Source organism: Chinchilla lanigera, unplaced genomic scaffold, assembly GCF_000276665.1.
Source record: "Chinchilla lanigera isolate Chin_1 unplaced genomic scaffold, ChiLan1.0 scaffold00008, whole genome shotgun sequence".
In the NCBI taxonomy this organism is placed as follows: Eukaryota; Metazoa; Chordata; class Mammalia; order Rodentia; family Chinchillidae; genus Chinchilla; species Chinchilla lanigera.
Window position 1 is genome coordinate 38,371,190 of NW_004955409.1, and position 25,508 is coordinate 38,396,697.

Genomic DNA, 25,508 nt, shown 5'->3' on the forward strand with positions numbered 1-25,508 from the left:
GGGCCTTGTACTTTTCAGCGCACTGCTGGTGCTCTACAGGATCAGAGAAACTTCCCTCGTAATGTACTATAGAAGTGATCCCTGAAAGCACAGCCTCCCCGCATCCTGCTGTAGGAGAGACTCGTTAAGGAGTCAGTATCATATTACTGAAGAAGTTTTCAATGGGAACTGCTTAGTTGATATTAAGCCACTGGTCATTAAGCAATTTATACCTGGGTTTTCTCCTCCTTTAGGGATCCAGTTTAACCCAGTAGTATTACCATCTCTGGACATCAATCACTTGCTTGCTGCCCATTGTTTTTCCATAGGGAAAGGCTTGGTCCTTAGAAACCTCTCAGATGCTGCTGACAATAAAGACAGAGAAAAGTTATGTCTCATTTCCCAAACATTAAAAATAGGAAAAACAAACTCTATATCACAGGAACTTGATGTTTCAATTAAATAATGAGTGAAGAAATGTGTATCACTATGTCTCATATGTAATAACCTAACTTTCATTGTCTTGGAGAAACCTCCCTCCCCTTTGCTGTCTAGGTCTGGGGCTCATTACTGAGCTTTCTTCTCTTCACACATGTTAGAAGAAGGAAGTGTCTAGGACACTTAGTTATCATTTTCCCTGGAGGTAACCATTAATTTTTGCTATGCTTTTGTGATCATTTTCTCCTGAGTACAATTATCTCACTCAGGGTGCAAAAGAACACACATGGAAGAAGCATATACATGATGTTTCTGTTTTCTCTGATGTGTAATTATTAAGTCCTTTTTTCTATGCTTATTTGTTATTCTCACATGTCTGAACCAGCTAAATTTTCATCATTTTGACTGATGGTTTCTTGTTGATTTTGTGGATGTTTGGCATATTCTGCAATTAAGGTCTTTTCTGGGAAATATGCACTGCAGAGTCCCATGCTTTCATGCATCGCTGTAGCTCCAGCTCTCTGGGAGACTGAGACACGAGGATTCCTTGAGCTCAGGAACTCTAGCACACCTTGGATAATACAGTGAAACCACATAACTTAAAATGATAATAATGAGCAAAAGAAGCACATATTGCAAATACAATTTTCCAGTCTCTGAATGGGCTTTCCACATCATTAAGAGGATTGGTTTTTTTTAAAGAATATGGCTAAATTTTCCTGTGCTGTCTGTGAATTTGCAATTCTTCAACCTCAACTTCCCAAGTAGCTAAAAATTTATGAGTAGCTGAAACCATAGGCCTGTATCCATGTGAGACTTTTAGTAAGGCCAATTGAATGCATCTTTCATGTTTGTAGAAAGATAGCTTAAGAGTTTATTTTTTGTTATGCTCTTTTAAAATGCTTTTTCCCCATGGACCCCCATTGCTCCTGATGAGAAGTCAGGCATAATCCTCAATGTTATTTCTCAGAACACAGTGTATGAATTTTCTCTGGGTGATGCAAAAATTTTATTATTGTCTTTCTTCACTTACAATAATCAAACATAGACCTACTTTCAATTGCTTACTTGCAACTTTCCTGGCAAAACAGTGTGGAAGGCTGGTGGAATTACTTATTCAGATTCATGCTGTTCTGTGCAGCTTTGCTCCTGCCTGAGGAGCATGCTTTCTAAACTGTCAGGTACAAGAGTTAGTTGGGTGCTAGTTATGAACAAAGGGATGATGGAACAGTTATATATATAAACCAGCTACAATTTTGTGACCCTTTGTGCAAACAAGGACAATAACAGCTGTGGAATTTGCATTTCAATTTAATATGAATAAAGTTATGAATATAGTAACAGTGGTTTATACTCCTCCCAATTATCTACATGTGGTAGCAGAATATGTGCTAAAGAGAGATAATCTTGTGTCTCACTGTACCTCAGTACTGTACTTAAACCACAGGATACCAATGGGAGAGCGTGTCTCAGCTAGAAAAGGGGTGACCATCACCCCCGGGTGCCTTATAAATCTTTGCATATTCCATGGGGGACTAGGTTAGCTTCTTTTGGTAGAGTAGGAAATAGTTGTGTCACATTTGCAGGAAGTATGATTTTCTATTTTCTTTTTAACTTTTAAGTATTGTTACAGGAGAGGGGTCTGTGAGAAAGGGGTACTGTGGTAGCTTTGTGCTGTCTCAACTCTCTGACAGTGTATTCCCCAGAATTTGATTCCCTGTGTTGTTCTGCTTTAGAGTTTGCCCCAAAGAAAAGGAGTAAGACTTGGACGCTCAGTGTGATGCAGCCGCTTCTCACATGCTTTGCAGCGCCAGGGCTCCAGGCTCTGGGACACCTCCCACATACTTTGGTTCACCTACCAGCTAACATTCCTGTGGACACAGCTTCTCAGCCTCCAACACACCTCCTCATTCAGCTTCTCTTCAGCTTGGGCCACGTGTGTATGTAGTACGTTGGCGAATGACATCGCTTCTTTTGAAAATCATCTACCAACTCCTATAGAAGGAGTTGAGGGTCAGACAAGTTTTTTTTTTAGTTTGTCCTTGTGGGTTCCTGTTGTTCTCATGGGGCCCGGTATGTGTTCACATGTCACAATTCATCCTTGCGCTTATCCTCACCCAGCTCCCTTCCAAAGAATTTCGATCACCTCAGGCTCAGTATTGGATGGAAAGACAATGGCTTTGCAGAGACTCCTGTAGCGTCACCAAATCCCTGAGCTCTAGTCCGTACGGCTGTTCTCTTACTGCACATTGGTCTTAGTGGTTCTCCTTTGATTGTACCTAACCGACACAGAGTCCAAGCGAAAACCGCTAAGCAGAAGACGTTCACTTCGCTTCCAGATAGGTACACTTAGAAGTGGGCTGTGAGTGTGCTCAAGTGAAAGGGACACATGCAATTATTATGGGCGATTTTACAACATTAGATGTACCTTTGTACACATTTTGTATGATCTACTTTAGAATCAAAAATTCAAGAAAAAATACTATTGATACACTGTCTATTAACTGTTATTCTCTTGGTATGAAATTTTGTTTTATTTTTTCATAAAATAAAAAAAAAAACAAGCGAGTCATTTGATGCCACATGGAGGAGAAGAAAGAGGAGGAAGAGTGGGGAGTGAAAGAGAGAGGAAGGGAAGGAAGAAATTGCACCAGTTTCCAAGAAACAGAAACAGGTCTTTTTTAGAGTTTAATCTTCTGATCCAGACCACACGTGGGGCAGCCGCAGCGTGCCCTTCTGTCTGGCATCTGCAGGTGTGGGCTCAGTTGACCGCCTGCCGCACGGCCCATCTCTGCGGGGCACCCGAGTTTTTGTTCAGCTCTTACTATCACTTTGAACACTGTGCTCCCTAAAAGCACAGAAGTACTTCGAAGCATCTCCCAGCTGTACAGCAAAAATGATGAGGCTGATGACCTTAGCTTCCTTCTGGAAGTTGAGAAAATAGCGACCTTTCTGCACACTCGAACCAGAAGAATGCTGATTGATGAGGAAAATCATGGCTCCGCTGGGAAGTTGCTTGTACCAATAAAGCATGTATGAGGTCAAACTTGTGTCATAGGAACAGTCCAGGGTGACGGCCTCCCCCTCTCGCTTCGATATAGCTGACTGAGCTTGAGTGACCGTCTGGGCCACACTGGATCCTGCAGAAACAATCAGAAAACAGGGCTGATCCTCTCAGATGGTGAATAAAATATTATAAAAATTAGGCTAATTGAGGATCCTAAATTAAACCAAACTACGGTCAGAGTTTATTTCTCTTCTCCCATCCCTCTTTCCTTTAGCTCAGATGAAACACCAGAGGCCAAGGTGCTGCCCCTTCATCTAACATTCTTAACTGTGTTTGGACAGTCCGTACCAGAGCAGAGAAAGGCCACAGACACCCACAGCAGGCTGGAGAGCGGCATGTGGCCTGTCCTCCTCTGCAGGTTCAGCGTTCACGGTCTCTGAGTGCCTGGCCATGTAGGTAAGGACCTGCTGGGGTTTTATGCTGCTCCCCTAAACAGGAAATGAGGTTTCTTGGGTACACAGACCGCAAAATGTATGTACCGATGAGAAAAAGCATGGCTCACACCAAACCGTTGCTCTGCCTGCTTGTCTACCCCAGAGAGCTGGGCCTGCAAAGGAAGCCTGAGAATGACAGTCAGTATTGAGCTTTGGAGCTGAGGGCAGCTGCAGACTGAGCTGTGTGACACACACTGATGTTAACCAGTGTGATAATTCAATAAAATTATGACCCACTGACTTTCTCTCCGATCTACTTACTGGTCACTGTTTAATAAATATTTACTCTTTTCCACATAATATTTTGCTTTTCTCTATGAAAAGCAAACATGCAATGCAATTACTGTATTTCTTCCTCTGAGTCAGTTCTAGGACATATTTCTAATTCATAATTCATAAATCTGTTCTAAATCAAATGATAAAAGTCAATTCTTATAACTTTCCAAGTCCATTATTATTATTATTATTAATTATTATTACTTAGTAATTTGTTTCTATTGACTGGGGTTTAGGGTAGGATGGGCACTTTGGGGCACCTCCCACTCCTGTCCCCCATGAAATGTCCATCCTAATCTTCCTGGCCTGTCATATTTTTGTGAAAATTTAACAAAAATAAAATGTTACTTTTTCAAAAAATAGCACTCATTTTTAAGAGAACGAGTATATTCAGTCCTTTTGCTTTACCATGAAGAGTTACTCTATGACATTGGCCCAAAGTATTGAGAGTCGTTTGTTAAATTCTGTGTTTTTATTTATTTGAATGCTGAAACCACTTAAAATCATATGATCGCCACAGAAATTGGTGGCTGAAATTTTGTGTGCTGCTATGTGATTGTGTGGAATGTAGCTATTAATTTTACATTTGATAGTTGCTTCTCTTTATGAATTAATTTAATGCAACCAAGAGAAATATAGGCAACTAGAGAAAAAAACACGGAAGTTCTCTACAAAGTTCTGATTCCTGGTACAATTACAAATAACAGATCAATGAGTGGTGCCGGGAAAAGCTTCAAGGTATTTGAAATACCTTTGCTGTCTTATTTCACCTCTGTGTGCTGGCTTGCAATTGCTTGCACCTAAGTGGAGATCACAGATGCCTACCGTGTCCTGGGGAGTCGCAGGGTGATAGGTTCCCTCCTTCTGAAAAGCCTGCCCTGTGCTGGCGATGCTCTGTGCGCTGCATCCCTCGGTAGCAGGCAGCAGCTGCCTGTGAAACGTGATTTTTGTGCTGGTCAAATCTGAACTCTGTCTGATATCTAGACTAAGAAATCTGTCCCTTCCTAACCATGATTAAGTAGTAAATGATGCTATCTAGTGAAGCCTTAGTATTTAGTGAAGCCTTAGTATTTAAGAAAGCATTCATAAGAGATAAAACACAGACAATGTCCAAGTTTAGGAAGTTAGTTTGCTACAAGACTTGATTGTCATATCTGAAATCAAACATGAATTCATGCCGTGCTCACAAATACTCATGTTTTGATTGTTCTCCTGTCTCCACTTTCATCCTAACGTGCGTCACATTGATCAATCCATGGTTTCCCAAACAGAGTTAACCCAGGAGCCCTCCGCCTGTTCCCTTCCCCGCGCACCTCAAAGCCTGGCACAGCCACCTTCACAGTGGCTGAGCACCTGCTCAGAAAGTTCAGATCAAAACAGGCCCCTCCCAGCTGTGGATTACAGTCCCTATGGCAGCAGCAAAGTCATATGTTTATAATGTGACTTGTTTAACTGCATTAATCTCATTAGATGACTCGAGAGAATCGCGGTCCTCTAAATCCCAGCACCCAGCTGTTTGCGGCCCTGAGTGACCCTCCCCTGTTTGGAGCTGTTGCATGCTTCCTGTCAGTTTTCAGAAAGACAGAACCGCTCAAAATTCTGTTTCAACAGCAAAAACATTCAACACCACTGGTAGTATGAATTCATTCTAAAAAATTCCCTCTTTGGATACTGAATGAATAACAATTCTCTTCAATTGTACCCTGAAAATTTATTTGATAAGAAAGTTTATGTCACGCGTCCAAATTCCAAAAGCTTACTTTTGTTGGCTTTCTCATCAAGGAAACCAAATGGGAATAATTCAGTCATCCTATGTCAGTTTGCCTCCAAGTTCTCCAGGGTTTTTTTGTAAAATTCCCAAAACCACATTTCATGTGAGAGCACATCACTCCTGAAGTTCCTGAGCTTCCCGGCTGCGGCTCCCTCCTTCGTCCCTGACAGTGCCCCTGTTCTGATACCGGCCTCCCCCTGAACATCGTCTTCTATTTTATTTGTATATATGTATGTCTTTGAAAGCTACACTAATCAGACATAAATAGAAGATTTCTGGTTTCATTTTTCTAACAGGAAAGGGAATAATGTTTGGGAGCCAGAGTAAGTTCATATCCTGACTCTTTGGGTGCGTCGCTTGTTGCCAAGTGATTTTATTTTTTACTTTCTCTTTCACAGTAGTGAAAAATTGTAGATTGTGGAAGGTAGCATTTGGGTTCTGTGTTTCACGTTGAATATCCCTGTGCTGTGTACACTTGTGTTTATGTGTGAGTGCTCTTGTTGTTGTTGTTATTGTTCTGTTTATTTTTTGAGGGACTCCTAATATTGCCCAGGCTGGCCTGGGATTCCTGGGTTAGGCAATTCTCATGCCTCAGCCTCCTGAGTAACTGGGAGTATAAGAGCACTTTACTACAACTGACTAAAGTTTCTTTAATTCCTAAACAAATTCAATTGCTTTCTTTTGGAATTTCTGCTGGCCTTTATGTGGTGTAGTGGCATTATGCCTTGTAAAGTGGTAGGAAATGAGGAATTTTTTTCCATTCTGTGCAGTGGTGGAGATTATAAATCTGTGCTGGCTGCTATTCTTTAAAAATTTATTTTAGATATATAATGTAATTGTCCCATGTAAAATTAGAAGAAAATCATATAAAGACTTTACACTAGCAAAAGTGTACACAGATTTTAAATTGCATTGTTTTCTGCAGACCCTCTCTCTCTGTGACTGCCACCACCGTTTTTTCTCAAAGATTGCAGACACTGCTAATGTGCTCATCCCTGTTATTTTGTCTTTCCTCCAAAAAGAGAATTGCTATTGGGGAGATTCCCCACAGATCTTTTCAAATTTTGTACTTACGTATCACAAAGCAACATATTTTGTTTGTATTCTGAGATTTCTCATAAATCATACCATGTAATATGCACCATGCCAATATTTGCTTTTTATAGTCAACATTATATCTTAGAATTTGTCTGGTAAAATATGTGTAGTATCACTTCTTTTCTGAAAGTAGTTCTGCATTTTAGGGTATAAATAAAGTACTTTTCCATTACACTGTTGATTGGTTATATTCCCTTTTTAAAAAATAATGCTTCATCCTTGTAAATTACACTCTGTTCATATGTTTAAGTTTGTAGCATAGACATCAGGAATTGGAATACTGAATTTGTAGGTATTTACCTTTTTAAACAGTTTAAGCAAATTGGTCTCCTAAGTTATTATATAAATTTGTCCTTGCATAGTTGTTTTTTTCCATCTTGTGAAATATAACTGTGTCATTTCTCTATATTCTTGTCACTACTTAATGTTGTCAGATTTAATTTTGTTTATCTGATAAAAATAACATGGGAATTTTTTACCTTAATTTCCTCTGATAACTTTGGATGATGATGCTTTACATTTCACTAATAATGTCTGTCTCTTCTTTGAATTACCGTTTGTAGACATCTCTTTTTATTTTGAAGTTTTTCTTATTTCTTCATAGCAATTCCTTCTCTAACCTTAATTTCTAATATTTCTTGATTATATCCTTTAAAAATACATCCCATAATGTGTCTTGACTAACATTGTCATGGAAAAAACATACTAAAAATAGTTTCATTAAAAATTATCTAGGGATTTCTAATTATAATTGCCAACCAACTTTAATGGTTATAATTCTGTTTAGTTTTTCTATTTCTTGTTAAGCTATTTTGGACAATATATATTTTCCATTAAATTGTTTCTTTTCCTAAAAGCTTTAAAATTTATTGGTTTGAATTGCATGCAATTTCTCTTAACATATTTTTATTGCTACATGAGATACGTTGGCGGTTAGTCCTTCTTATTTTTGTTTTTATTAGTTTCTGATTTTTGCTATAAGAAATTACAGCAAAATGATGGCATAAAGCTTAGAATTCTGGAGGTCACAAGTTCAAATTCACATTCAGTAGTGTAAGGTTCACTGTCGCTCATGTTTGGACAGTTTGTAGTCTCGGACAGCTACTGCACTGACACCTTTCACTTTCCAAGAAAATGTCCCTTCACATGCCTGACCCTTGCACGTGGAACTGCATCTGACTATAGGGAAACTTTGGAGTTGTACCTCTGCTACAATAGGAGAGAGATTCTATATGGGAACTTGGGGAGCATTTAAGTGGATTTTTATAGCTGCTCCTTTTGTATGGTGTCAAACTGTAAATAATCTGAATACCCCAAAAGTCTATTTCAATGGGAATGGATTTGCATATTCTTGTAAAGAAACTCTGCCTGCCAATAAAAAAGAGAAAACAACTAAAATGCTCAGCAACATAAATGCATTGCAGAGTACACTGAGTGAAGGTGACCAGACCTGGGAATATGAACAGCATTCCAATTGAGTCCTGTCACATGAACTTCAAGGGCAGGTGATGAAGCCCACAGAGTGCTTCTTGGGTGTGGAGTGGGAGGTGCGTTGCTGAATTGGAAGTAACTCATGGAAACTTTCTTGAGTAATGGAAATTTTCAACATGTAGATTCAAATGGTCTTACATGGATATAATTAAGTATAAAATTTCACTGAGATTCATGTATAACTTTTGTGTAATTTATTATATGCCTTACACCTCATTTGAAATAACAAGCAAAAAACAAAGAAACAGCTTTATAAGCATTGAGATAAATGTCAGAATCATCACCTGAGAACTGAAACCAGTTCCACCATCAGGGAGGCCTGACTGAGTATGTGCAGGGCTGGGAGAAAAAATGCATGCTCCTGCTTGACTATGAAAATATTTGAGAACATTGTATTTATAAAAAATGGAACTTTAAAAATAATAGAGGAGAGACCGCTGAGTCTCAGACAAGATGGGCCCTGGAAAATATGTGCTGACACTTCCAATCCCAAAGCCACTGGTGTTACCGTGAGACTTTCCCAGGGTGATGCTAACAGAGGCGGGTTTAAGAGCAGATGAGGAGGGAGAATTGAGGAAAGCGTAGAGAAAAATTCCTTTACTTAGGCAATAACTTAGAGATGGGGTGGTGACTCTGATGGATTCAAACAGAATGAATGAAAATGGAAAAATTTATTTAGGAAGCAGGACCTGAAATTGTCTGGAGACTACCCATAAAGTGGAGCTCTCAGTATTCTTCAGAGGTGAGTCTTGTAACATGTACAATACAGCAGACATTCTGAATTATCCCAGGTAGCAGTGTTCTACCACGTGTCTTACTGTTCATAATGCATTAGTGTACGGTGATGCTGTTCCGAAAGAGTGGGACCCACAGTACACCATGGAAAGAGTTTGTTAAGCAATATTCCCTATAGTGGTTTATTTTTCACCATCAGTGACTCTCGCTCTCACTCTCACAATGCAGTAAAAGGCAGGACAGTAAATAGCAGAGAACACTCTCCCAACTTGTGTAACAAGGTGAAGTTTTGTTGCATGAACACCCTGCAGCGAAAACACCCCATGTATTGTACTTTCATTCTGAGGTCTGCCACCTTCACATCTGGCAAGGTAATAGATCAACAACCAGCTCGTCCTGAGCCTTCTTCCATGGGATGACTGCAACAGGATATTCGCTGATCTTGGTTCAGCAGTGCAGTTTCTGCTGCGAATAAGCTTCGCCGCAATTTCACCCAGGAACACTGGAGGGCAGCAAGGAAGCCAGCATAAAAGCCACAATATTTTAGCTGGATCTCAGGTGGTAGTCATTATTCTTCCCTGTACACTTGGCGTCATGGTCTCCTGACTGCATGATTTTGCTGGGACGCTTAAGGAAAACAAATGGAGCACCCAATATGGTTTGGTTTTTTTCATTTTCCTATTGAGTAGTGATATCAAGTGCTTCTTTTATATGCTGCTTTGCTATTGAGGAGCATATTTCTAAATTGGATGAGTTTTGTCATTTTGAATTATAGTTTTTCTCTTCTTTTGATTTTGTGAATTTTTGATATTCCAGTCATTTTTCAAGTGATGTTTCAGAAATATGTACTGCAAAACTCTGTGTCCTGGTGGATCCTGTACTCGCAGCTACTTGGGAGGCTGAGTTAGGAAAACTCTCTTGAGTGCAGCAGTCCAAGGTCACCCTGGGCAGCACAGTGAAACCTAAATAAGAACACAGTGAAGTCATTTGTATGCAAATAGTGCACCCTGACACCAGAATGTTAAGCGAAATAAATGAGAAACGTAAACTAAACATCAGGTGGCTTTTCTTTCTTGAGAAGCCCAAAACATAAAGAATCAAATAAAAGATGGGTAATAGAAAAAGAGAGATTGATCTTTTGCAAAAGAGAAGGGGGATGAGAGATGGGGGAGGGGGAGGAAGGGGGAGGAGGTGAGAAGATAATTAAGATCTGTTATCTACATGCACCAACTCCCCATGTGGAGTATAATGATTATATACTCCAAACATGTAGTAATAAAAAGAAAAAAATTATTGAGCAAAAGAAACACACATTCTAACCCTTTTATTATTTTTATTTTGGAGGCAGATTATATTCTCAGCTTGAACTTGTATCTCCTATTTTAGCATGCCAAAGTGCACTTTCCACACCTTAAATGTTTTCTCTCCTCTCTCCCTCTCCCTCCCCCTCTCTCTATCTTTCTATCTGTCTATGTAAGACAGTGTCTAAGTTCCCTGGGTTGATCTTGAAGTCACAGTTCTTCAGGCCTAACCCCAAGTACCTGAGACTACAGATATGTGTCAGTGTGCCCGGCCTAAGGATGACTTTGAACAAGAACAATTTAACCATGAACAGTTTACCCCAGGGTCACTTGTCACTTGGGTAGTGTGCTTGTTTACTTAGTGACTCTCCTGATGGTCACACAGGCAGGTGTCATTTCAATCAACCAATTGCTGATTGCACAAGATACACTCCTACGTCTGATTATTTGTTTTATATTGAATATTTTTGCATATTTCTTATTTAGAATGTTGTAGTTGCCCTTAATATTTATTTCTAGTGAAATCTAATAGTCGATGGTTATTTTCTACTAATTTGTGTTTATTTTATTTTTGAAAAATAGCCAATAATTTTGTGCTATACTCTATAAAAACTTTTACTATAAGTACATTAGATATATTGTTTATATTTCCCCACAGCTCAGTGATATTCTTTTACAATATAAAATGGACACTTTTGGAACACGGAGTCTGAACAGGAAGGAAGGGCCAAAAGATCTGCAAAAGAAAAGACTGAAGAAGGGAAAATGTTAGCGTATCAGAGAGGAAAAGTCTGTGTTATGAAATGGAAAGGCAAAAAGGGCATCTCCTTATAGGCAGCTGCTCGTAATATAGAAATGGTAGAATTTGAAAGAACTGAAACTTGAAAAATTTTTCATCATGGCCCATGATTATAATAATTCTGTGGGTGGTGTCGACAGAACTGACCAACACTTAACAAGCTACCTTGTAATCAAAAAGTAAGGAAAATGTTACTGTAAAATATTTATGCACTTTCTGGACAAAACAATATGGAACTTATTATCTATTCAAAACAAGGGGGTTAAAAAATTCATGTATAATTCAGATTAGGTGTAATAGAGCAAATAATTGAAATATATAAGACAAAGGAATGCCAACCAGGATGTCCACTACTGGTGTCTTCACCTTTATGTTTAGTGAATAAATATTTTATTGAAATTATACCACCCACAGAAAAAGGAAAGACTAACATGACAGCGTAAAGGATTTTGTGCAAAGAAAGAAAATGCAAAAGGAAAGAGACTAGATACTATGGTCCAGATTGTAATGTTTTGATGTGTGGTGAATGTTTCAGGATATACTATACATGAAACATTATTGACTAAAACTGTCATTTTATATTTCCTATAATATTATCTTAGAAAAGTTAATAAAATATGCAATTCTTAGTCATTCTATATTTAAATTATTGGGCTGATCAGTGGTTAAAATATGCTTCATGTTCACAGAAAGCTTGAAAATTTTATTCAGGTTTACTTAAGTATTTTCAAAAATATTTTTCCTTGTTGACTTCTATTGCTTTTAAAGACAAATTATGAGTTATTTCAAATATGTCTCAGAGCGGTGTTTATCTGGAATAAGATCACAGAGCTTTACCTGGGTGTTACAAGATATCATTGTTTTTTGTGCAAATGTGTTCAAGTATGAGTTTGCACTCATCTGCCTGCCTATAGCTCTCCTGCCAAAAGAAAGTGAAAGACTTATCTAACTTTACGGTGGTGTCTGTATCGCATTCTTCTGACTGAGGAGCTTGTTGCATAGAAACTCTAGTGCACCCATGAAGGGAGGCGCTTGCTATCAGCGAAGAGATTATGAAACAGGTAGTTATAAGAAGTGAGCTGCAGTCATGTGGCCTTTTGTGGAAACAAAGACTACATCTTGATATAAATATATTTACATATAGAATAAATATGGTTTACTCTCTTCCCATTTGCCTGCGTGTAGTGGCATACGATGTGCTCATGAAGGTTAATCTCGTATGTCAGTATTTAAGTTACAAGAAATCAGTGGGAGCTTGTGTCTAAGCTAGAGAAAGGCCTGAACATCACCCAGAGACAATATGAGGATTTATTTTATGTTCCTTGGGGGAGGCTGTTAGCATATCTTTGCTAGAGTAAGGAGTAGTTGTGTCGTATTAGCAGGGAGCATGACTATCCTAGGTTTTATTTTTGAATATAAAATACCTTTGAACTGTCTCAACTTAACTCTCTGGAAATACATTTCACATGATTTCCTTCCCTGTGGCTTAGCACTGGCCACAGAATGGCACAACGGGTTGAAGGCTGATAGGATGCAGCAGCTGTTTCTTCTAAGCTCTGTAGGTTCCGGGCTCCAGGCCATGGGCAGCTCCCGCATGTTGCTGATGGTCTGCCAGCTCAGCTGATGGCTGACACAGTTCCGTCACCGTCCCCATTTCCTTCAGTTTCCTGCTCTCTTGGGACGAGTATGTATACAGCACGATGGCAAATGACGCCGATTCTCGTGAAGGTCACGCAGCAAGTAAGTTCCATGGAGTTGAGGTGAGAAACACAAGGTTTTGCTTGTCCTTGTAGATTCGTTGTTGTCAGGGTCCTCATCCAAGTCTCTCTCCCCAGTGAGAGTCTAGTTGAACTTCCATTAATTCAGGCTCAATGCCAGATCCAAGGGCCTTGGCTTTGCAGAAGGCCCCTCTCTAGATCAAGCAAATGGGTAAGGTCGAATCCTTATCATTACTCCCCCTTGTTACATTACTCCAGTTGCTTCTCTCTCTGCGATTGCACCTGACACAAAGCGTAAATAGTCAAGAAATTGATTTGCACTGTTATTCCCTATAACTACATCTAGATGTGCATAGTGAACATCTTAAAGTGACATTAATACCTCAAATTATTATTGGGCTAGTTTTCAATGTTAGACAACTTTATATACAATCTCTATCATCTATCTACTCAAAAATTCACAACACCAAAAAAAGTGCCTGACGTCAGTTTCCAAATGAAACAGAAAAAAATTTTATTTAGAACTTAATCTTCTAATCCAGATCACAGATTAAGCAACCACAGAGCTCTTTTCTGGTCTGGGAACTACAGGTGCAAGTCTCAGCTGGGCTCCTGCGGCAGAGCCTATCTCGTGTGGAGAGCCTGAGTTTTTGTTCGGCTTTTACTGTCACTTCAAGCACTGTGGTTCTTCAATAGCACAGAAATACTTTGCTGAATCTTCCATCTGTAAACCAGAAATGACTAAGTTCATAGAGTTAGCTTTTGGGAATTTGACGGAATAGCGACCAGTCTTTTTAGTCTGACCAGAAGCAGTCAAAACAAGGAACATCATCTCTCCGCTGGGAGGTTGTTTGTACCACAAAAGATAGTTTGTACTCCACTGTTGTTCATATTCGCAATCAAGAGTGACTGCTTCCCCTTCTCTCCCAGATGTGGCTGGCTGGACTTGCGTCACTTTCTGGGCGACACTGGGTCCTATAGAAATAAACAGAAAACTGAATAAAATATCAAAAGAGAATAATCTAGGACCCAAACAGAAGCAAAACTGAAGCCACAGTTTGCTTTCTTTTCTCCCCTCCCCTTTTCTTTCTCTTCCCCACATGAAGCACCATGTACAATCTTTTCATCCTTAACATGCTTGACCATGTTTGTACCATCCATACCAGAGTAGATGAAGGCCACAGACGCCCATAGCAGGCTGGAGAGCAGCATGTGGCTTGTATCCTTGCGCACAATGTATTTTGTTCTGCCTCAGGCTTAGAGTTTAGGGCCCATGAGTGCCTTGTGTTTAAATACTTCTGGGGTTCTTATGTTACTCCTCCAAACAGGAAACGGGGGTTCTTAGGCTTACAGACCATGAGATCTGTGCACAGAGGCGAGCAAGTGTGGCTCACCCCAAACCATTATTCGGTTTCTGTGTCTTTCTCTGATAGGTCAGGCAGCCCCTCAGAAGGGTGTGAGAGTGGCAGTTAAAATTGAGGTTTGGAGCTGAGGGGAGCGGCAGATTGAGCTCACTGAAGCACACTTATATTCCTCAGGAAAGTATTTTGGGGGACCCAGTTAGAGCCAAATTGATGATGATCTTGGACTCTTCTTCTAATCTATTTACTGGTCACAAATTTAGCAAATATTTATACTTTTCCATATAAGTCTTTGACTCTGTGAAAGACAAATCATATCCAGGACAATTGTAGGCTCTCTTCCTTCTAGTATACTCAGTACTATGACCTATTTAAATTTTACAGTTAATAGAAGTACTTCAAAGTTAAATGGTAAAAGTAAAATCTTTCTTTCAGAAGTTGTTGAATATGTTTTGTAAAATTATTTCTTTAAAAATTGACTTGGAGTTTTATTTAGTAGCTTATGAGAGGCTGGGGCATTCATTCCTATGGAAAAAACTGCACAAAATATACTTACTATGTCATGAATGCTCAAATTGCCACTGTATCACATTCTCTACTCTATTGCTCCATATCACTTAAGGTCATATGGCCACTACAGAAATGGAAGCTGAGTTTTTGTATGCTGTTATGTGATCATGTGTAATGGATATCGCAAGCTCCCATTTGCTTCAATTATTTAGTGGATGAATTGATATAAAGTAGCTAAAAGGCAAATAGACAAATAAAAAAGAGCATACAGACAAATTCTCTAAAACAATTCCATTTCTTGCTACAGGTTTATATAACACATTGACAAGTGGTATAGCAAAGAGCTTCTAAGTATTTGAGATGGCTCCTCTGACAGCTGAGAAGCAATCAATGATCTGGATTGTAGTCTTTTGTACCTAAGGAGATGGAGACCATGAATACCTACAGCAGCCTGGGAAGCATCATGGTGACAAGTTCCTCCTTTTGAAATGGATGTTCTGTGCTCCCAATAGTTCAGGTACAGGATTCCTCAGCAGTAGGTAGCTACTGCCTCTGGAGTATGGCTTCTAGATGGGTCAGTTTTAAATGTGCTGTGATACCTCGGTTGGGAAGCCTTTGCTTCCCTAAGCATTTGTTTAGCCTTTTTTGTTACTAAATTGACAAATGAAGATATCTGGTAAAAGATAAAGCTTAATATAACATTTAGGGAAGTATTCAAAGACAAATATTAGACATTTCCCAATTTAGCAAAATAATCTGTGATTAAATCTGTGGGTTTATATGAAAGCAAATATCATGAATTCTGTGTTTTGATTACTTTGGTGATTCTAATGTGATACTAGTTTGAAATATGCTGAGCATTCCTTACCTCCCCTGAGGGAAAACTCAAAAAATCTTATCTCCCTTGCTCAGAAAGTTGAGATTGACAGGGCTCCCAGGTCTTAAATCTCTCCAGTTGTGTGTGGGAGTACTAGTAGAAGCAGCAAAGGCATAACTTCACAAGGCAACTCTCAGCTTAATTTTATTATAAGTTCTTAGGAGGGATAATCATTAACCTTCTTAATTCCAAAATTTACCCATGTTTTCACCATAAAGGCATGTACATAGTTTGAAGCAAGTTGTAACTCTTATTTTAGAGTTAAATGAGAGAAAACCTTACCCAAAAGGGTGTTAAATCAACAAAAACATCCAAACTGATAATAGTATAAGGTTGTACAAAACAAAAACTTTTTTTTGCATTCAATAAATGATTTTATTCCAGTTTATGCTGAAATTGCATCTGGTGAAGGGGTTGATGTCAAACTTCCAAATTCCAAAAGTTTACCTATAAAGAAACCCAAAAAGGACTAATTGAGCTTTTCTGTGGAAATCTGTCCTCAGATTCTTCCTGTATTCTTTGTAAAATTCCAAATTCACATTCCAAATGAAAACACAGAATAGTCACTGAGGTTCCTAGATCATCCCAGTTCTTCCTCTCTCTTATGTCCTTGGTAATGCTGACCTCTGCCCTGGGCACTGCATTCTATTTTATTCTCTCATATTTCAGTCTAGTGAAAGCACTCCAATCAGGTATAAATGCTAGTCCACATTTCTGACGTAACCCTTCAAACTACTAGAAAACAAAAACAGAATAAAACAAATTTTGAGAGCAAGAGGGCATTCATATACTGACCTCTGGTGGCACAGCTCCTACTGCCAAAAGCAAGTAGATTTGATTCAGTTTTTTTCACTTTCTCTTTCTGTGTACTGAAAACTTAGGCACTGTAGGGTGGAGAAGTATATTTCATGTTGAACATCATTTACCTGTGTGTGTGTGTGTGTTGTTGTTGTTGTTATGTTACTTTGGTTTTTGTTTGCTTTTTTATTAGTACATGTTTGTGATACTTAATGATTACATTCATTTATTTAGTTCCAACATGTACATGACATAGCTGAGGTTCCTAGATCATCCCAGTTCTTCCTCTCTCTTATGTCCTTGGTAATGCTGACCTCTGCCCTGGGCACTGCAGTCTATTTTATCCTCTCATATTTCAGTCTAGTTCTCTCCGCAACCTGCCTCCACCTTTTGATCCTCTTCCTGTTTGCAAAAGCTCTTTCCCTGCTGTTTGTTTGCTTTTTGAGACAGCACCCCACTCTGTTGCCCAGGCCCCTCAGGAGCTCCAGGGCTCAAGCAATCGGATCCCCTTGTCTTTCTCCCTGAATACAGAGCATCCCGCCACACAAAGATTGACATTCTTTAATTCATAATCAAATTCACAGATTTTCTCAATGAAATTTCTATTCAAATTTATGTAGAATAATAGTGTAGGGGGCAATGAATCTTAGCACACTATTTTAGATAAAATAGTTTGGTAAAAGCCTGCATGGTGCCCCGGGAAGCCTCCCAGGACAGTGCAAGAGCTAATTCCCCAGATCAACACTGCCCAGGAATGTCTCCCCAAGATAAGGGGGCGCCTAGGCCTAGGTGACCTTCCGTGACCCTGCCTGGACAGTGCCATCTCCTGGCCCTAGGTAAACATTGTAACCCTAAAGGAACGCATAGGTTGTAAAAAAGGAGATAATGGGGGGAAACATCTATCACTGTTTGACATGCGACCTGCAACTGACCTGGGGTCCAACAGGATGAGAGAAGCACCATATGTCCACTGGGGTCAGAGAATGTAACACCCCAATCTGTTGTCAATGGAAACCAAACTGTATATAAGGGGAAGCAAAGTTAGCCATGGGCCCCGCTTCCAGATTGGCAAAGGAAGTGAGGGTGGCTAGCCTCAAATTAAACTCTGATTTGTTCTCACTGGCCATTGGTGTCTCTTGTGGAATGTTTGGGACAAACGGGAATTTCTGCCGTAACAATAGTAATATATTTTAGAAAGTAATAAGGTATCCTTTCCTCATTTTGTGTATCCATGGTGATCATAAAATTATAGTTATGGCTGCCACTTTAAAAATGATTTTTACAAATTACATATACAGCAATTTTAAAAGTATAGAAAATTATCACAAACATCTTTGCACCCTGGAAAAACAGCTGCAGTTGCTGCCAATACCTATGGCTTCACTCCCTGCTCCTGACACTTCTCCTGGCCAACTGAACTGGCTCCAGCTGGCCATCACCTGCATTCAGCCATACAAGCCCTCCCACCCCCAAACCTGCTGCTTCCTGGCTACACCTATCCTGGTCAGATGGCATCATCTAATGCCCACCTGAGATGACTGCCAGCAATTTCTTCTGAGTTCCACCTTTTGACTGAGATAAAATCGGACAGTCAGCCCTGATGAATGAGTTGCCATGGCCTTTCCAAAGGTCACCTCACAGAGAAACAACCCAGTTGAGCACTTCTCAAAGATATCAAAAAGGGAGCAAAAAGCCCATCAACCACTGTCACCCAGAAACCTGATAAAAACATCACCTGATGTTCATATGGAAATCCAGTCTTGTAGAGCACCATACCCTCTGGCTACAAGCTATAAGGACTATGGACACTAAAAGAAAAAACAATGCCCATTCAGATTAAAAGATAAGAACTTTCAAAAGCTTCAACCTGGATCAGATAACAATACCTCCATTGTCTGACAGGTTCAGCGTAGGCCAGACCAGGGTCCCTTCTTCAGCTGGATCTCCGGGAGCCAATAGTACCATCACTGGGACAAGTGGACTCTTGCCTCTCACCCCTTCTGCCAGGCACAAACTTGCAGTCTGCATTGACATAAATTCCTGTCTAAACCAGTCCGCAAACTGGCTCTGGGAAGAGACTTTCACTTCAAGTTAAAAGTGACCATCTCTTTTGCACCAAGCCAGTCAGCTTCTCACTCGTCTAACCCTCCCTGAGAGAAAGATATCGCCTGCATCAGCCTGAGACAGATAACCACAGTCCTGAAGTTCTGAAAATTCTTCTCCCAGAAGTATGAGCCAAGACTTCCCTCCTCTGGGCCTGGTCATCTACCATGCCACCTCACCATGATCCCCACTGCTGTCAGATGTCACAGGAAGCACAAACAGGCATCTAGCCACACGTCAACCTGATAGACTGTTAACCACCTTGGGCAAGGTCTCCGTGCCCTCAACAATGCACCCATCACCTTGCATTCTGCAGTTCCCAACCTGTACACCCTTTTTCCACTGTTACCTCCAGATGCCACCTGCATTCAGCCATACAGCAGCCTCTCCAAACCTTCTGCTCATGGCTATGCCTATTTATATATCTAGATTTAAAAGATGCCTTTCTCTGCTTGCCAGTTGCTCCCATAAGCCCTCTCAACTGGGAAAATCCTGAAAAAAGACCAAATCACTTGGACTCAATTGTCACAAAGGTTTAAGAACTCTCCCACTGTTTGGGGGAAGGCTCTAACAGCAGATTTGGCAAAGCCACCAGCACCTTTTCTCTGAGGTTTCTCTGTCCCTTACAGTTCTGTCATGGACCTCTGAGCAAACAGTGTAGACTGTCAAACTACTAACTCTCCTGCCTGTAAAGCCAGTTTAAGATCTCTGAGCTGCCAATGCCACCATGATTGCCTCCATGTACATTGCTTTAGTCTTCTGCCACCCACACCTGCTCCTACACCTATCTAGGTGTAGATAAAGAATGCCTTCTTCTGCCTCCGACTGGCTCCTGTTAGCTAGCCCCTCTTCACAACTGGCTTGGACTCAACCGCCTAGAGGTTCAAAAACTTGTTTCCTCTTTAAAAAACCCTTCTGACTAATGAGCCTAGATGTCCTAGATCAGATTAGCTCCCCTACTACCTTGCCAGGGTAATGTTACACAATAGATAGGCCTAAATTATGTGTCTTCCTAAAAGAAACTTAGGAAAAAACTTGGTAATAAGACAATCTTGGGGACCTTGACTAGGGCCCATCTTAGGACCACTGACAAACCTAATGGCACTGCTTCTAGTTTGACCTTGTCTCAGAAGATCACATGTAATATTCCCAGCAAAGATTTGCCAGGGAAACTGAAAGAGATGGGAAATGTTACAGAAAATTCCCCCTACACCAGTATACTTCAGTTTCTTAGTTGCCCAGGTAATAGTTCTTCTTCCAGTTCCAGTTGCTCTTGTCTCTTAGAAATGGCAGGTCACTGTGATGCACAGCTGGTCACTATGATGCACACTGAATAAATCAACCCCCCAACTGACAAGCCATTCTGCCTCTGTACTTCCTGGTTGCTTATCCCATAAAAGCCCTAGACCGCTAGAGTTCAGGGCCTGATATTTTGGGAATGATCCCGATCAGTGCCCATCGACATAAAATAAATCTGCCTCTAAATCCTGGGCATCTTTTTGTTGTTTCTGTTTGCCATTGCACACTAAGACAGAAAGAGATGATAGATAAACAAGGTTTAATTTGTTTTTATGAATTCCAGTTGTGCGTATGTGTCCCCTTATGTCTTCACATGTCTTTTGTCTATCCATGTGTTTGTCTTCACCCAACTGTCCTTACTAAATGTCAATATAGCTGACCTTCATCCAAGTCAAGCTCAATACAAGAAGGAGAGACAAAGAATTTGCAGAGGCTCCTCCTCCAGCTCCAGCAATTGCAGGAGCCTCATGCTTATAATTAGTCTCATATCCTCCATCATTCCTGGTGGTTCTTCTCCTGTGATTTTACCTGACACAAAGCTGAAACATAGGGCTAAGGAAATGATTTTCATTGCTATTTCAGATAATTACACCCAGCTTTGTCCTGTGGGCATCTTCAACAGACACTTTAAGATATTATGGCATAAGTTTTCAACATTACACCTGTAAGGTTTACAACTTTATGCCCATTCTCTATAATCTACTTCCAACTCAAAAATTCAAGGTAGAATGTATAAGAAAAAACACTGCACCCAACACCAGTTTCCAAATGAAACAGAAGCAGGTTTTATCTAGAATCTAATCATCAATGATCCAGAGCACAGACAGGCTCCTGCAGCAGGGCCTGTCTCTTAACAGAGCCTCCCGAGACTCTGTTCGGCTCTTACTATCACTTCAAGAACAGTGAGTTCCCAGACAACACAGACGCGCTTTGCAGAATCTTCAAGCTGTAAGGCAGAAATAATGAAGCCAATAGACTCAGCTTATTTCTGGAAGTTGACAGAATAGTAATCAATCTTTGTATTTTGATCAAAGGAATCCTGATTAATAAAGGAAATCATCCGGGCACTGGGAAGTTGCTTGTGCCAATAAAGGGAGTATAAGCTCAAACTTGCCTCAGAGGCACAGTCCAGGGTACCTGCTTCCCCGTTTGGACTGGATTGGACTTGAGTCACTTTCTGGGGCACACTCAATCCTGTAGAAACAATCAGAAGACAGCTGATCATCTGATATAGTGAATAAAACATTGTAAGAATTAGACTAATTTAAGATTTAAAGACAAACTATATTGAAGTCACAGTTTGCTGTCTTTTCTCCCATTCCCCTTTCCTCCTCTAGCCGATGTGAATCACCATACTGGCTGTGTACAATCTTTTATCTGTAAAAATCCTGACCAGTCTGGATCATCTGAATCAGAAGGGATTAATAACACCAACACCCACAGCAGGCCGGAGAGTGGCACGCGGCTTGGACTTCTCTGTACAATATGTTTCACTCTGCCTCAGCCTCAGAGTTCAGGAACTCTGAGTCCTTGGCATATGTAAAGACTTCCTGGTTCCTATGCTACTCTCCCAAGCAGGAAATGTAGTTCATAATTCACAAGGTCTGTGCTCATGTAAGAAAGGTGGTGGCTCGTCCCAAATTGTTACTACTCCCACATGGCTGGACTTATGAAAAGAATGTGGTGTGAAGAGTCAGGACACACACAGAAGGGCAACACTCAAAGGTGACACAGAGTTGACATGATGATCCACAGGCACAAACCTATTAGAAGTAGGAGAGAGTTCAGAAGAGATCCTCCTTAGAGCCTCCAGAGCAGGCACAGACCCACCAAAGCTTGATTTCAATGAGTACCCTCTAGGACCAGGAGGCAGTAAATTTCTGATACTGTTAGTTTGTGGTACTTTTTTGTTTGGCTCTTTTGTTAAAGATAAGGCTGAGTGTGTTTGGGGATGCCTCCGTGTCTTCTATTCTTTTCTACTGATCCTCAGGCCTGTTTGTTTTTTTGTTTTGTTTTGTTTTTTTGTCAATACCATGCTGATTTTATCACAGTATAATTTGAGGTCTGAGATTGTGATGTCCCCTGACTTATCTTTGTTGTCCAGAATTTGGTCTGTTCTGGCTCCAAATGAATTTTAGGAATGTTTTTCTAGATCTGAGGTATGCTAATGGTATTTTGATTGTGATTGTATTAAATCTGTATAGCAGTTTTGGAAGTAGGGCCATTTTCACCATGTTGGTTCTTCTTATCCAAGAGCAAGGGATATTTTTCCATTTTCTGATATACTCTTTGATCTAAGAGTAGAATTTCTGTTCATTAGTAAGATCATTTAAAAAGAAACTGCTAAGTGATTTTCCAATGGGGTCATGAAAATTCGCACTCTATTAGCAGTGTGTAAAAGTCCCATTTGCTACACAAATGTTTGGGTGTTTATAACAACCTCAAATCATTTAATTGTTTTTTATTATTGTTAAATATATATATATAAAACATCTGTCATAGGGAATTTGTACCTGTACATGATATATCTTGATTGCTCTTTTTTTCCCATTCCCTTCCCTTCAACCCCTTTTCCCCTCCTCATTCACAAAGCCTTGTTTCCATTTTATCCTTCTTTTCTTATTTTTATTCTTTTCCCTTTCTTCCTTTCCCACTCCCCTCCATGGTTCCCCTTTCCTCTTGAACAATTTCTCCCTATTCCACAATATCTATTATACAATCTGGTTCTTATTTACACTTTAAGTTTCTCACATCAGTGAGACAATGTGATATTTACACACTTGTCTGATTTACTTCAATTAAAAGTATGGTCTTTAGGTGCATCCATTTACCTATACAACTCTCCAATTTACCTTTATTTATGGCTGGGCAGTAGTCCACTGTATTAAAAAAAAAAAGCCAAATCTTTTTATCCATTCCTTGGTTGATGGGCATTTGGGTTGTTTCCAATATTTAGCTACTAAAAACTGCACTGCTATAAACATGGGTGCATATATAGGGCTGTGGTGTGGTGCTTTTAATTCTTCTGGGAAGATACCAAGAAGGAGAATAGCTGGGTTGAGTGGGACCTTAATCCTAGTTTACTGAGGAATCTCCACACTGATATCCACAGTGGTTGCATCAGTCTACACTCCCACCAACAGTGGAGAAGAGTTCCTATTTCCCACATCCCCACCAATATTTGTTGTTGGTTGATTTCTTGATGATAGCCATTTTTTCTAGAGTGAGATAGAAACTCAATGCTATACTCTGATCATGATGCTGTTTATTTTATTTACTTCAGAGACCACCCTGTCATAATACCACACTACTGAGTCTATACACGTACTTTATTAACTATTTGTGTAAATGAAAACTAGTTTACATTCACTGCCAGCCTAAGTCTTGGGCAGGCTTTGCTGGAGCAACAGGGGTAGGTTCGTGCACAGGCTGCAGCTGCCTGGAGAGCACTGTGCGCTTGCTGCGCAGAAGTAGGTGGCTGAGTCTCCAGGCTGAGAAGTCCTGATGTGCAGGGAGAGCTCTTTGTCTTGTTTCCTGAAGAATACTTTGATTCTTCCATCTTCCTTTTCATAGTCAACTGAACGTATGGCTATCAATAATTCAAGACCTTTACCAGGGAGTTGCCGGTACCACGGGAAGTAGTCAAATGCACTGTTTTCGTATGTACAGTTCAAAATTGAAATCTCTCCCTCCTGGACAATCAGAGACTGAGGATTTTGTTTCACCTGTTGCTGGTCATTTTTCTCCTTTTCTTGTCCATTCACCCCTGCTTAGAAAGATAAAAAAAAGTCATTAGGTCCTAAAATTGTATTTCTCTTTTAAAGTTTCTACTTGGTCTGTTCTCCCATGTTCTCATTTCCTCAATTTAAACCACACCCTGAGGTTTTTCCTCTAAAACTCACACGCCCAGTGAAGTCCTAGAATGAGAATTGATGCCCCCAGAATCTTGTCCATTCTGCCTGCAGCCACAGCTCAGTACCAACTCCAGTGGTCTTCCGTCTGCCCAGACAGCCGGGGCTGTGACTCTAACTCGCATTCACTTTAGTTCTTTCAGGAGGCTCCACCCTTTGGCAGGTGTTTTCATTTAAAGCTGTCTCTGTCAAAGGAAGCATTTTCCAGCTTTGGCCAAATTTTGTCTTTCAACATAGGAAATCCAATCTGTGTATATGGAGAAGTATCCATTTAAAAATTTTTCTCTACTAATTTCTTTCTACATTTTCTCTCCAACTCCTAGAATATTAAAACTCCTGTGCTGCAACAGCTATATCAATAGAAATTACTTTATTTTATAATAATGAAAGAGAAGGAATCCCAGGAAGCCATAAGGTTAACACATTCAAGAGCATTTCACTTTTCTTATACATCTTACGGTTTACTGAGGCCACACACTGGCATAATATTCCAGTCAAATCTGAAGTCATGTAATGTATATTCTCTTTGTCTTTTTTGTCCTCAGGAAACTTAAATTTTATTGCAGTCTCTTAGGTGTGCTAATATTTCATGACTTTAAGAAATAATAGAAGATAATTAAGTCAAAGCCAATTTCTTTGCAGATTTTATAAACTGCATATTAGGTAAATTAAGTATTTCAAAAAATATACCTGGTGAAAAAAAGTAGAATATCCTGGGACAACATATTCTGGAGAAGTTCTGACTTTCTAATAAGAGAGGACAAGAACATTTTGCTGACTTCAGAAGATATGAGGGTTTGACTGTTCAGAAATAAGGCATTTTTGGTAACTCTGATCCTGAGTTTGAATAGGCATTGAATATTTTCCTTGTTCTCAAGGATGAAAATATGAAGAATTAATTTTGTCATAGATGTTTATGCCATTAGGGTATAGTGGCAAAAACTGATAAATTCTAAAGCAACCCAAACAGAAGGTATGGTGTCAGTTGCTAATTATAAAAGTGAAAAAAACATAATGAAGGTTGTTTTTCTGATGGGCAGAACGGATTTTTTGAATGTATACTGTATGTCATCTTGACTCCAATCAATGGAAAACATCATCATAATCCAACAGGAGAAAATGGTACACGTTCCTCCATCTGTCCAATTCCATTCTACAGCCGTGTCAAACAGGGAGCTTTTAAATTGCTTAATGTTTTTATGTGTTTCACATATCCTCCCTTTTCTGTAGTTGTTACTTTCTAAGACCTCCAGTAAATGTCTGAAACCACAAATAGAATAAAACTGTAGGATAGACCCAAGCTCTTTTTAGGGGACAGAAAATGCAGCTTCTGTGTGGCTATGAACAAGAAATTTTCAAGCATCTTTATGATTTGCAGCTGACAGGTTGTGGTTTTGACATCTGCCTCTAGGCAGGCAGCATTGTTTCTCCTAGTGCAGGCTGCCATCCTTACCCAAATTACCCTACTAGCCCACAAGACTAAACTCCTAGCAATAAGCCTAATACCCAGTCCATCAAGTGTCGACCCTCACAGGGGTGGAG

At 39.9% G+C, this 25,508-nt stretch overlaps 2 gene segments (V, D, J or C); both read right to left on the minus strand.

The window, feature by feature from the left end:
- LOC102015697 overlaps nt 1-25,508 on the minus strand; it is a gene marked incomplete in the record, with an annotated part of 840,941 nt that overhangs the window by 671,789 nt on the left and 143,644 nt on the right.
- On the minus strand, nt 13,708-14,362 carry LOC102012614. The segment is given in 2 exon segments: nt 13,708-14,082; nt 14,271-14,362. Coding segments are annotated over 2 exon segments (357 nt in total).